The 14,664-nt window shown below is 45.4% G+C and overlaps 1 protein-coding gene across 1 annotated transcript in view; it reads left to right on the plus strand.

The window, feature by feature from the left end:
- LOC106596600 (piezo-type mechanosensitive ion channel component 2) overlaps positions 1-14,664 on the plus strand; it is a 172,195-nt gene that overhangs the window by 19,947 nt on the left and 137,584 nt on the right. Inside the window, exons 5-6 of the mRNA XM_045714337.1 lie at positions 8,917-9,208; positions 9,527-9,740. Of these exons, the coding sequence (XP_045570293.1) occupies positions 8,917-9,208; positions 9,527-9,740 (506 nt within the window). The remainder of the gene's footprint in view (positions 1-8,916; positions 9,209-9,526; positions 9,741-14,664) is intronic.

Consider the following 14,664-nt stretch of genomic DNA (forward strand, 5'->3'; position numbering starts at 1 on the left):
GTCACAGTGGGCACAACATCTCCAATGCACTTATTTATAAAACACACTCACCTAGTCAGCGTATAGGGCGATGTTGTTCTCGGAGGCTGACCGGAACATATTCCAGTCCACGTGATCAAAACAATCTTGAAGCGTGGCTTCCGATTGGTCAGACCAGCTTTGAGAGGTTCTAGTCACTTGTACATCCTGTTTGAGTTTCTGCCTATAAGACGGTAGGAGCAAGATGGCGTCATGGTTGGACTTGCCAAAGGGAGGGCTGGGGAGGGCTTTGTATGTATTGTGGAAGTTAGAGTAGCAGTGATCGAGTGTATTACCCCCGCGCGTAGTGCAATCAATATGCTGATCAAATTTAGGTAGCCTTGTTCTCGAATTTGCTTTGTTAAAATCCCCAGCTACAATAAATGCAGCCTCAGGATATATGGTTTCCAGTTTACATAGAGTCCAGTGAAGTTCCTTGAGGGACATCTTGGTGTCTGCTTGAGGGGGAATGTACACAGCTGTGAAGATAATTGGCGAGAATTCTCTTGGGAGGTAATATGGCCGGCATTTGATTGTAAGGAATTCTAGGACGGGTGAGCAGAAGGACTTGAGTTCCTGTATGTTGTTATGATTACACCATGAGTCGTTAATCATGAAGCATACACCCCCGCCCTTCCTCCTCCCAGAGAGGTGTTTATCTCTGTCGGCGCGATACATGGAGAAGCCTGGTGGTTGAACCGATTCCGACAACATATCCCGAGAGAGCCATGTTTCCGTGAAACAGAGAATGTTACAATCTCTGATGTCTCTTTGGAAGGCAACCCTTTTCTCGATTTTTGTCTACCTTGTTGTCAAGAGACTAGACATTGTCGATTAGTATACTCAGCAGCGGTGGCCGATGTGCACGTCTATGGAGCCTGACCAGGAGGCCACTCCGTCTGCCCCTTCTGCGGCGCCATAGTTTTTACTCGGCTTCTGGGATCTGATCCATTGTCCTGGGTGGTGGACCAAACAGAGGATCCGCTTCGGGAAAGTCGTATTTCTGGTCGTAATGATGGCAAGTAGACGTCACTCTTATATCCAATAGTTCTTCCCGGCTGTATGTAATAAGACTTAAGATTTCCTGGGGTAACAATGTAATAAATAATACATAAAAAAACTAAATACCGCATAGTTTCCTAAGAACGCGAAGCGAGGCGACCATCTCTGCCGGCGCCATCTTGCTACGTAAAACGAAGTTGATATCCACCATGGATGTATAGTTAGCAACCTGTTTCAGAGTTCAGTTAAATAAGAACATTTGAGGTCTTGAATGTTTCCCGAATCTTAATGTGAACATTACGATGTATCTGAGGTGTTTTTCCTTGGAAAAGTTTGTCTCTCTCTCGCCGTTATTGCTCCTAGACATTTCCACTTCACAGTAACAGTGCTTACAGTTGACTGGAGCAGCTCTAGCAGGGCAGAAATTTGACAAACTGACTTGTTGGAAAGGTGGCATCCTATGACGGCGCCACGTTGGAAGTCACTGAGCTCTTCAGTAAGGCCATTCTACTGCCAATGTTTGTCAATGGAGATTGCATGGCTGCGTGCTCGATTGTATACACCTGTCAGTAACGGGTGTGACAAAAAAAGCTGAATCCACTAATTTGAAAAGGTGTCCAAAAACTTTTATATAATATACACAACCGGCCAAAAGAGGGGTATTCCAGCGTGTATGCATGTACAGTACCGGTCAAACGTTTGGACACACCTACTCATTCAAGGGTTTTTCTTTATTTGCACTATTTTCTAGGCGGGTCCCATTTAGTCATGTTTTAGAACCATTTAGTCGTGTTTCAGAACCATTTAGTCGTGTTTCAGAACCATTCAGTCGTGTTTTAGAACCATTTAATCGTGTTTCAGAACCATTCAGTCGTGTTTCAGAACCATTCAGTCGTGTTTTAGAACCATTTAATCGTGTTTCAGAACCATTTAGTCGTGTTTCAGAACCATTCAGTCGTGTTTCAGAACCATTCAGTCGTGTTTTAGAACCATTTAGTCGTGTTTCAGAACCATTCAGTCGTGTTTTAGAACCATTTAGTCGTGTTTCAGAACCATTTAGTCGTGTTTCAGAACCATTTAGTCGTGTTTTAGAACCATTTAGTCGTGTTTCACAACCATTTAGTCGTGTTTCAGAACCATTTAGTCGTGTTTTAGAACCATTTAGTTGTGTTTCAGAACCATTTAGTTGTGTTTCAGAACCATGGACAGCTCTAGCAACAAACTCAATGTGCCACACACTAAGGGAGTAAACGTTATTTATAATAAGGGTTACATGGAAGAAAATCAGATCTCTCTAATTAAAATGTATAGCCCTCCCTTCAGCAATATATATTTTACCTAAACCCTCCCTGAACACAAGTGACCATCTCCTATACACAAAATAATTATTAAAACATAAAATGGATAGTAGAGAACATGTCTACCGTTTACCCTCACCTCTTGGACAGACCAGAGCCTTAGATATGCAGTTTTAGAATCTGTTCTTCGTCCTGTCAGCGTTACATGGCAACGCAGGAATTTTGATAGCGCACAGGGCTGCGGGCCAGAAGGTTGTGAGTTCACAGACCACCGTGGACAAGAGTAGGGGTGGAAATATCTCCTTTATAGTAAAAGCATTGCATGAATCTATAATCCTATTTGCAGGTCCGAGAATGTAATTTTACGTAATTTTAATATTTTTTTATACCACACAAATTACAGGCTAGGAACGGACAGAGAGATAGACCTGTGTTCATCTTATCATACTTCTCCAATGCCAAATCAGTGTGTCTTGTTAAATCTGAGACTTAATTAGGAAGCTGAGTACTTTTCAAACGTTAGTCCTACAGAGTAGGCCTACCGACACAGAAAAAAGTCAAGCTTTAACTGCTGGCTACTTTTCTTCTGTGGTTTAACCCAACGAGAGAAGTTCACAAGTGTTTCCCTAAAAGCTGTCTGGTTTAAAAATCTTAAAGTTTCAGGACCACAATATAAGTTACATGAATCTGGCTTATTGTGAGGTTAATAACTCTGAGAAATCCATCATGGGCAAGAAACATTGTTTTTAATCCCCCCAAAAATTGTACACTCAGTCTCAGTGTATAGACTAATAAGCAATTAATTCTAAAATACTGAGAAATATAGAAATGTCATCAACATGACCCTCCCTTGGACTAGATTAAAAAAACTAAGAATACTGAACCCTCGCCTTGACTGAGCATGTCCCTCCCATTTTTACTCGGGGTAAATGTACTATAGATCCATCCCTAACCAGTAGTTCTTCATGAGGAGGTTTGGCCACCTCTAACCAGTAGTTCTTCATGAGGAGGTTTGGCCACCTCTAACCAGTAGTTCTTCATGAGGAGGTTTGGCCACCTCTAACCAGTAGTTCTTCATGAGGAGGTTTGGCCACCTCTAACCAGTAGTTCTCTATGAGGAGGTTTGGCCACCTCTAACCAGTAGTTCTTTATGAGGAGGTTTGGCCACCTCTAACCAGTAGTTCTCTATGAGGAGGTTTGGCCACCTCTAACCAGTAGTTCTTCATGAGGAGGTTTGGCCACCTCTAACCAGTAGTTCTCTATGAAGAGGTTTGGCCACCTCTAACCAGTAGTTCTCTATGAGGAGGTTTGGCCACCTCTAACCAGTAGTTCTCTATGAGGAGGTTTGGCCACCTCTAACCAGTAGTTCTTCATGAGGAGGTTTGGCCACCTCTAACCAGTAGTTCTCTATGAAGAGGTTTGGCCACCTCTAACCAGTAGTTCTCTATGAGGAGGTTTGGCCACCTCTAACCAGTAGTTCTCTATGAGGAGGTTTGGCCACCTCTAACCAGTAGTTTTCTATGAAGAGGTTTGGCCACCTCTAACCGGTAGTTCTTCATGAGGAGGTTTGGCCACCTCTAACCAGTAGTTCTCTATGAAGAGGTTTGGCCACCTCTAACCGGTAGTTCTTAATGAGGAGGTTTGGCCACCTCTAACCAGTAGTTCCCTATGAGGAGGTTTGTCCACCTCTAACCAGTAGTTCTCTATGAGGAGGTTTGGCCACCTCTAACCAGTAGTTCTTCATGAGGAGGTTTGGCCACCTCTAACCAGTAGTTCTCTATGAGGAGGTTTGGCCACCTCTAACCAGTAGTTCTCTATGACGAGGTTTGGCCACCTCTAACCAGTAATTCTCTATGAAGAGGTTTGGCCACCTCTAACCAGTAGTTCTCTATGAGGAGGTTTGGCCACCTCTAACCAGTAGTTCTTCATGAAGAGGTTTGGCCACCTCTAACCAGTAGTTCTCTATGAAGAGGTTTGGCCACCTCTAACCAGTAGTTCTCTATGAGGAGGTTTGGCCACCTCTAACCAGTAGTTCTCTATGAGGAGGTTTGGCCACCTCTAACCAGTAGTTCTTCATGAGGAGGTTTGGCCACCTCTAACCAGTAGTTCTCTATGAGGAGGTTTGGCCACCTCTAACCAGTAGTGCTCTATGAAGAGGTTTGGCCACCTCTAACCAGTAGTTCTCTATGAGGAGGTTTGGCCACCTCTAACCAGTAGTTCTCTATGAGGAGGTTTGGCCACCTCTAACCAGTAGTTCTCTATGAGGAGGTTTGTCCACCTCTAACCAGTAATTCTTCATGAAGAGGTTTGGCCACCTCTAACCAGTAGTTCTCTATGAGGAGGTTTGGCCACCTCTAACCAGTAGTTCTCTCTGAAGAGGTTTGGCCACCTCTAACCAGTAGTTCTCTATGAAGAGGTTTGGCCACCTCTAACCAGTAGTTCCCTATGAAGAGGTTTGGCCACCTCTAACCAGTAGTTCCCTATGAAGAGGTTTGGCCACCTCTAACCAGTAGTTCTTCATGAGGAGGTTTGGCCACCTCTAACCAGTAGTTCTTCATGAGGAGGTTTGGCCACCTCTAACCAGTAGTTCTCTATGAGGAGGTTTGGCCACCTCTAACCAGTAGTTCTCTATGAGGAGGTTTGGCCACCTCTAACCAGTAGTTCTTCATGAGGAGGTTTGGCCACCTCTAACCAGTAGTTCTCTATGAAGAGGTTTGGCCACCTCTAACCAGTAGTTCTCTATGAGGAGGTTTGGCCACCTCTAACCAGTAGTTCTCTATGAAGAGGTTTGGCCACCTCTAACCAGTAGTTCTTCATGAAGAGGTTTGGCCACCTCTAACCAGTAGTTCTCTATGAAGAGGTTTGGCCACCTCTAACCAGTAGTTCTCTATGAAGAGGTTTGGCCACCTCTAACCAGTAGTTCTCTATGAGGAGGTTTGGCCACCTCTAACCAGTAGTTCTCTATGAAGAGGTTTGGCCATCTCTAACCAGTAGTTCTTCATGAAGAGGTTTGGCCACCTCTAACCAGTAGTTCTCTATGAAGAGGTTTGGCCACCTCTAACCAGTAGTTCTCTATGAAGAGGTTTGGCCACCTCTAACCAGTAGTTCTTCATGAAGAGGTTTGGCCACCTCTAACCAGTAGTTCTCTATGAAGAGGTTTGGCCACCTCTAACCAGTAGTTCCCTATGAGGAGGTTTGGCCACCTCTAACCAGTAGTTCTCTATGAAGAGGTTTGGCCACCTCTAACCAGTAGTTCTTCATGAGGAGGTTTGGCCACCTCTAACCAGTAGTTCTCTATGAGGAGGTTTGGCCACCTCTAACCAGTAGTTCTCTATGAGGAGGTTTGGCCACCTCTAACCAGTAGTTCTCTATGAAGAGGTTTGGCCACCTCTAACCAGTAGTTCTTCATGAGGAGGTTTGGCCACCTCTAACCAGTAGTTCTCTATGAAGAGGTTTGGCCACCTCTAACCAGTAGTTCTTCATGAGGAGGTTTGGCCACCTCTAACCAGTAGTTCCCTATGAAGAGGTTTGGCCACCTCTAACCAGTAGTTCTCTATGAAGAGGTTTGGCCACCTCTAACCAGTAGTTCTTCATGAAGAGGTTTGGCCACCTCTAACCAGTAGTTCTCTATGAAGAGGTTTGGCCACCTCTAACCAGTAGTTCTCTATGAGGAGGTTTGGCCACCTCTAACCAGTAGTTCTCTATGAAGAGGTTTGGCCACCTCTAACCAGTAGTTCTTCATGAAGAGGTTTGGCCACCTCTAACCAGTAGTTCTCTATGAAGAGGTTTGGCCACCTCTAACCAGTAGTTCTCTATGAAGAGGTTTGGCCACCTCTAACCAGTAGTTCCCTATGAGGAGGTTTGGCCACCTCTAACCAGTAGTTCTTCATGAAGAGGTTTGGCCACCTCTAACCAGTAGTTCTTCATGAGGAGGTTTGGCCACCTCTAACCAGTAGTTCTCTATGAGGAGGTTTGGCCACCTCTAACCAGTAGTTCTTCATGAGGAGGTTTGGCCACCTCTAACCAGTAGTTCTCTATGAGGAGGTTTGGCCACCTCTAACCAGTAGTTCTCTATGAGGAGGTTTGGCCACCTCTAACCAGTAGTTCTTCATGAGGAGGTTTGGCCACCTCTAACCAGTAGTTCTCTATGAGGAGGTTTGGCCACCTCTAACCAGTAGTTCTCTATGAGGAGGTTTGGCCACCTCTAACCAGTAGTTCTTCATGAGGAGGTTTGGCCACCTCTAACCAGTAGTTCTCTATGAGGAGGTTTGGCCACCTCTAACCAGTAGTTCTCTATGAGGAGGTTTGGCCACCTCTAACCAGTAGTTCTCTATGAGGAGGTTTGGCCACCTCTAACCAGTAGTTCTCTATGAAGAGGTTTGGCCACCTCTAACCAGTAGTTCTCTATGAAGAGGTTTGGCCACCTCTAACCAGTAGTTCTCTATGAAGAGGTTTGGCCACCTCTAACCAGTAGTTCTCTATGAGGAGGTTTGGCCACCTCTAACCAGTAGTTCTTCATGAGGAGGTTTGGCCACCTCTAACCAGTAGTTCTCTATGAAGAGGTTTGGCCACCTCTAACCAGTAGTTCTTCATGAAGAGGTTTGGCCACCTCTAACCAGTAGTTCTCTATGAGGAGGTTTAGCCACCTCTAACCAGTAGTTCTTCATGAAGAGGTTTGGCCACCTCTAACCAGTAGTTCTCTATGAGGAGGTTTGGCCACCTCTAACCAGTAGTTCTCTATGAAGAGGTTTGGCCACCTCTAACCAGTAGTTCTTTATGAGGAGGTTTGGCCACCTCTAACCAGTAGTTCTTCATGAGGAGGTTTGGCCACCTCTAACCGGTAGTTCTTCATGAAGAGGTTTGGCCACCTCTAACCAGTAGTTCTCTATGAAGAGGTTTGGCCACCTCTAACCAGTAGTTCTCTAGGAAGAGGTTTGGCCACCTCTAACCAGTAGTTCTCTATGAGGAGGTTTGGCCACCTCTAACCAGTAGTTCTCTATGAAGAGGTTTGGCCACCTCTAACCAGTAGTTCTCTATGAGGAGGTTTGGCCACCTCTAACCAGTAGTTCTCTATGAAGAGGTTTGGCCACCTCTAACCGGTAGTTCTTCATGAAGAGGTTTGGCCACCTCTAACCAGTAGTTCTCTATGAGGAGGTTTGGCCACCTCTAACCAGTAGTTCTTCATGAGGAGGTTTGGCCACCTCTAACCAGTAGTTCTTCATGAGGAGGTTTGGCCACCTCTAACCAGTAGTTCTATATGAAGAGGTTTGGCCACCTCTAACCAGTAGTTCTCTAGGAAGAGGTTTGGCCACCTCTAACCAGTAGTTCTTCATGAAGAGGTTTGGCCACCTCTAACCAGTAGTTCTCTATGAGGAGGTTTGGCCACCTCTAACCAGTAGTTCTCTATGAGGAGGTTTGGCCACCTCTAACCAGTAGTTCTCTATGAGGAGGTTTGGCCACCTCTAACCAGTAGTTCTCTATGAAGAGGTTTGGCCACCTCTAACCAGTAATTCTCTATGAGGAGGTTTGGCCATCTCTAACCAGTAGTTCTTCATGAGGAGGTTTGGCCAACTCTAACCAGTAGTTCTCTATGAAGAGGTTTGGCCACCTCTAACCAGTAGTTCTCTAGGAAGAGGTTTGGCCACCTCTAACCAGTAGTTCTCTATGAAGAGGTTTGGCCAACTCTAACCAGTAGTTCTCTAGGAAGAGGTTTGGCCACCTCTAACCAGTAGTTCTTCATGAAGAGGTTTGGCCACCTCTAACCAGTAGTTCTCTATGAAGAGGTTTGGCCACCTCTAACCAGTAGTTCTCTAGGAAGAAGTTTGGCCACCTCTAACCGGTAGTTCTCTATGAGGAGGTTTGGCCACCTCTAACCAGTAGTTCTCTATGAGGAGGTTTGGCCACCTCTAACCAGTAGTTCTCTATGAAGAGGTTTGGCCACCTCTAACCAGTAGTTCTTCATGAGGAGGTTTGGCCACCTCTAACCAGTAGTTCTCTATGAGGAGGTTTGGCCACCTCTAACCAGTAGTTCTCTATGAGGAGGTTTGGCCACCTCTAACCAGTAGTTCTCTATGAGGAGGTTTGGCCACCTCTAACCAGTAGTTCTCTATGAGGAGGTTTGGCCACCTCTAACCAGTAGTTCTCTATGAGGAGGTTTGGCCACCTCTAACCAGTAGTTCTTCATGAGGAGGTTTGGCCACCTCTAACCAGTAGTTCCCTATGAAGAGGTTTGGCCACCTCTAACCAGTAGTTCTTCATGAAGAGGTTTGGCCACCTCTAACCAGTAGTTCTCTATGAAGAGGTTTCGCCACCTCTAACCAGTAGTTCTCTATGAGGAGGTTTGGCCACCTCTAACCAGTAGTTCTTCATGAGGAGGTTTGGCCACCTCTAACCAGTAGTTCTCTATGAAGACGTTTGTCCTTCCCTTTCTTTATACACTGAATTGTTGAAAGAAATACAAAATAAAAGCCTGTGCACCGCAGTATGTCTAGAACCAGGTGCTGGTTTTTGCAGGAACAAGTATGTATCCATTTTGGATGGGCTTTGAATCGTTTAGGCACACTGTCTGTGAACTTTGAACTCTCTGTCTACCAACCAGGTGGAAGAGGAAGATCTTAGCCTTGATGACAATGTCCTGTTGGATGAAAACTTTGAGGCTGGGTACGAGGGCGGAGAAGAGGAGGAGGAAGAGGAGGAGGAAGAAATGGAGGAGGAGGAAGAGGAGGAGGAGGAAGAGGAGGAGGAAGAAGAGGAGGAGGAGGAAGAGGAGAGCACCAAGATGAAGATTCTGGGTCGCGTCGCTGCCGTGGCGTCCAAAGTGAAGGAGATCATTGGGAATCTGATCAGCACCGCAGGGAAAGTGGTGGTCACCATACTACTAGGACTAACAGGTCAGTGTCTTTCAGTGGTAGAATCAGCCTCCAACTATCTTACTGTGTACCAACCCTTTTTTATAACTGTTATTATATTTAGTGAAATAGTGAAAATAGTGAAACCAGGGCCCAGAGAGTTTGTATTTCTTAAATATGACTATAGTAAAAATAGGGCCCAGAGATTTTCTTAGTCAGGTCAGGTGGTCTGGAAAAACTTCTGGTCCTATCTGTTATATCTGAATGCTCACATCTCACCCACAGCGTAGCTTGCTGTATATAAACTTCTGGTCATATTTCTTATATCTGAATGCTTATTATTTTTTCTGTTTCCACCAGGTATAATTCTGCCCTCTATGACGTCGGCAGTCTACTTCTTCGTGTTCTTGTTCCTGTGTACATGGTGGTCGTTCTGTCGGACCTTCGACACCCTCATCTTCAGCTGTATGTGTGTCCTCATGGCCATATTCAGCGCTGGACACCTGGTCGTCCTTTACCTCTACCAGTTCCAGTTCTTCCACGAGTTCATCCCTCCAAAGGACAGCTACATCAGGTTAGATACTGGAACTTTCTTTCTTTTTAAATGACTGCATTAGGTGAGTTGCTCTACATGTACCCAGGCTGCCATGGTTCTAACTTTGTTTGATGACAGATCTTCAGTTGCTACTATGACTTCAGGGTGCACCACCTTGGATGGTTAGCATCGCTAACTATAGCATTAGCACCACCTTGGATTGTTAGCATCACTACCTATAGCATTAGCACCACCTTGGATTGTTAGCATCGCTACCTATAGCATTAGCACCACCTTGGATTGTTAGCATCGCTACCTATAGCATTAGCACCACCTTGGATTGTTAGCATCGCTACCTATAGCATTAGCACCACCTTGGATGGTTAGAAATGCTACCTATAGCATTAGCACCACCTTGGATGGTTAGCAACGCTACTAATAGCATTAGCACCACCTTGGATGGTTAGCAATGCTACCTAAATTATCAATGAACCTACCAGGTAAACACAGGCACCCTCATAGATATCATCCTAACCAACCTGCCCTCCAAATACATCTCTGCTGTCTTCATCCAGGATCTCAGCGATCACTGCCTCATTGCCTGCGTCCGTAATGGGTCTGCGGTCAAACGACCACCCCCTCATCACTGTCAAACGCTCCCTAAAACACTTCAGCGAGCAGGCCTTTCTAATCGACCTGGCCGGTGTATCCTGGAAGGATATTGACCTCATTCCGTCAGTAGAAGATGCCTGGTTATTCTTTAAAAGTGCTTTCCTCACAATCTTAAATAAGCATGCCCCATTCAAAAAATGTAGAACCATGAACAGATATAGCCCTTGGTTCACTCCACACCAGACTGCGCTTGACCAGCACAAAAACATCCTGTGGTGTACGGAATTAGCATCGAATAGCCCCCGTGATATGCAACTTTTCAGGGAAGTCAGGAACCAATATACACAGGCAGTTAGGAAAGCAAAGGCTAGCTTTTTCAAACAGAAATTTGCAACCTGCAGCACAAACTCCAAAAAGTTCTGAGACACTGTAAAGTCCATGGAGGGTAAGAGCACCTTCTCCCAGCTGCCCACTGCACTGAGGCTAAGAAACACTGTCACCACTGATAAATCCACAATAATTGAGAATTTCAATAAGCATTTTTCTACGGTTGGCCATGTTTTCCACCTTGCTACCCCTACCCCGGTCAACAGCACTGCACCCCCCACAGCAACTTGCCCAAGCCTCTCCCATTTCTTCACCCAAATCCAGATAGCTGATGTTCTGAAAGAGCGGCAAAATCTGGACCCCTACAAATCAGCAGGGCTAGACAATCTGGACCCTCTCTTTCTAAAATTATCAGCCGAAATTGTTGCAACCCATATTACTAGCCTGTTCGACCTCTCTTTCGTATCGTCTGAGATCCCCAAAGATTGGAAAGCTGCCGTGATCATCCCCCTCTTCAAAGGGGGAGACATTCTAGACCCAAACTGCTACAGGCCTATATCTATCCTACCTTGCCTTTCTAAGGTCTTCGAAAGCCAAGTTAACAAACAGATCACCGACCATTTCAAGTCCCACCGTACCTTCTCCGCTATGCAATCTGGTTTCCTAGCTGGTCATGGGTGCACCTCAGCCACGCTCAATGTCCTAAACCATATCATAACCGCCATTGATAAGAGACAATACTGTGCAGCTGTATTCATCGACCTGGCCAAGGCTTTTGACTCTGTCAATCACCACATTCTTATTGGCAGACTCAACAGCCTTGGTTTCTCAAATGACTGCCTCGCCTGGTTCACCAACTACTTCTCAGACAGAGTTCAGTGAGTCAAATCGGAGGGCCTGTTGTCCGGACCTCTGGCAGTCTCTATGGGGGTGCCACAGGGTTCAATTCTCGGGCCGACTCTTTTCTCTGTATACATCAATGATGTTGCTCTCGCTGCTGGTGATTCTCTGATCCACCTCTACGCAGACGACACCATTCTGTATACTTCTGGCCCTTCTTTGGACACTGTGTTAACAACCCTCCAGACGAGCTTCAATGCCATACAACTCTCCTTCCGTGGCCTCCAACTGCTCCTAAATACAAGTTAAACTAAATGCATGCTCTTCAACCGGTCGCTGCCCGCACCTGCTTGCCCGTCCAGCATCACTACTCTGGACGGTTCTGACTTAGAATATGTGGACAACTACAAATACCTGGTTAGTCTGGTTAGACTGTAAACTCTCCTTCCAGACTCACATTGAGCATCTCCAATCCAAAATTAAATCTAGAATCGGCTTCCTATTTCCCAACAAAGCATCCTTCACTCATGCTGCCAATCATACCCTCGTAAAACTGACTATCCTGCCGATCCTCGACTTTGGCGATGTCATTTACAAAATAGCCTCCAACACTCTACTCAGCAAATTGGATGCAGTCTATCACAGTGCCATCCGTTTTGTCACCAAAGCCCCATATACTACCCACCACTGCGACCTGTATGCTCTCGTTGGCTGGCCCTCGCTTCATATTTGTCGCCAAACCCACTGGCTCCAGGTCATCGATAAGTCTTTGCTAGGTAAAGCCCCGCCTTATCTCAGCTCACTGGTCACCATAGCAACACCCACCCGTAGCACACGCTCCAGCAGGTATATTTCACTGGTCATCCCCGAAGCCAATTCCTCCTTTGGCCGCCTTTCCTTCCAGTTCTCTGCTGCCAATGACTGGAACGAATTGCAAAAATCACTGAAGCTGGAGACTCATATCTCCCTCACTAACTTTAAGCACCAGCTGTCAGAGCAGCTCACAGATCACTGCACCTGTACATAGCCCATCTGTAAATATCCCATCCAACTACCTCATCCCCAATCTGTTATTTATTTTTTTGCTCCTTTGCACCCCAGTATCTCTACTTGCACATTCATCTTCTGCACATCTACCATTCCGGTGTTTAATTGCTAAATTGTAATTATTTCACCACTATGGCCTATTTATTGCCTTACCTCCCTTATCTTACCTCATTGGCACACACTGTACATATACTTTTTTTCACTATTGTATTATTGACTGTTTTTTTGTTTATTCCATGTGTAACTCTGTGTTGTTGTTTGTGTCGCACTGCTTTGCTTTATCTTGGCCAGGTCGCAGTTGTAAATGAGAACTTGTTCTCAACTGGCCTACCTGGTTAAATAAAGGTGAAATTAAAATAAATAAAAGTACCACCTTGGATGGTTAGCAACACTATCTATAGCTAGCGTTGCCGAGGTTAACCTTAATTTTCCTTCCATTCACTTGTCAGGGGAGAGGATAAGCCTTGGTTATGGTGTTGTGTCAACATGCTGCTATCTTATGTAAAAAGTTGCTTTCATCTTGAGAAGATCACCTTTGATATCAGTCGTGATAACTGTATCACAGATAAGAGGAGGAAAGTTATAGCTGTAAGAATGATAGCTTTAGGAATGATAGCTTTAGGAATGATAGCTTTAGGAATGATAGCTTTAGGAATGATAGCTTTAGGAATGATAGCTTTAGGAATGATAGCTTTAGGAATGATAGCTTTAGGAATGATAGCTTTAGGAATGATAGCTTTAGGAATGATAGCTTTAGGAATGATAGCTTTAGGAATGATAGCTTTAGGAATGATAGCTTTAGGAATGATAGCTTTAGGAATGATAGTTTTTAGGAATGATAGTTTTTAGGAATGATAGTTTTAGGAATGATAGTCTTTAACATTCATAGTTCATGTGACTCTTGGAAAGAGATAAGAAACATGTTTAATGTCGTTTTGTATATCGTGTCGTAAAATTATTCTAACCAGACATCGAATAATTAGTTAACGGATAAAACAAATAGACCCACTGCCGTGTTAATTTAAACAGATGATCATTTTGTTATGTTAATTGTTATGTTAATTTTCCATCAGTCTCTCTGATATCATCTGCTGTATTAAAAAACCTTGGCCTCAATGAGTTGATAACCTAACACCAATATATCTATGTGTGTATCCCAAATGGCACCCTATTCTCTATATAGTGCACTAGTTTTGACCAGGGTCCTAAGTGCACTATGTAGGGAATAGGGTGCCTGGGCCCTGGTCAAAAGTAGTGAACTAGATAGGGAATAGGGTGCCATTTGGGATGGACCATATGTCGTCTTCCACAGTATAGTTTCTTACCCTGCACCCAATCCAGCTCATTGTGTCACAGCTTACCTTGCCTGTGTTGTATTCAAACCTGGGTTCAAATACTATTCGAAATCTTTCAAATACTTTTAGTGTTTTCTCTGGCCTGCCTGGAGTGCGAAATGGGCGTTGTTTAGAATTCTCTTGGTTCCATTGCACCAGGAAATGGGCGTTGTTTAGAATTCTCTTGGTTCCATTGCACCAGGAAAGTGCTATCAATCTCAGGAAGTGTTGGAAAATATTTAGAATACTGCTTGAACCCAGGTCTGGTGCTGTGTTGTGATGTCCCTATGTGACAATAGGCCCCTGTGTCCTGTGGAAGTCCTAAATGTGTGTGCCGACAGAGGCCTGGCCTTGCCGCCTGGCTGACTGTGTGGCTGCCTGCCTGGCTGACTGTGTGGCTGCCTGCCTGGCTGTGTGGTGGTGCTGCCTGGCTGGCTGGCTGCCTGGCCTTGCCGCCTGGCTGACTGTGTGGCTGCCTGCCTGGCTGTGTGGTGGTGCTGCCTGGCTGGCTGGCTGCCTGGCCTTGCCGCCTGGCTGACTGTGTGGCTGCCTGCCTGGCTGTGTGGTGGTGCTGCCTGGCTGGCTGCCTGGCTGCCTGGCCTTGCCGCCTGGCTGACTGTGTGGCTGCCTGCCTGGCTGGCTTTGTGGCGGTGATGAGGGAGGGTGGTGACAGACTTAGCTTCCACATCGCTTCCTGCCCCATAAGCTCACAACAGACCAATCTGGAGTGAAGTTTACCCTATCTACAGATCTACGATCAGCTTCCCCTTCTCCAATTTTAGCCTTAAACATAAGTGGAGAAA

This window comes from Salmo salar, chromosome ssa03 (assembly GCF_905237065.1).
Source record: "Salmo salar chromosome ssa03, Ssal_v3.1, whole genome shotgun sequence".
Classification (NCBI taxonomy): Eukaryota; Metazoa; Chordata; class Actinopteri; order Salmoniformes; family Salmonidae; genus Salmo; species Salmo salar.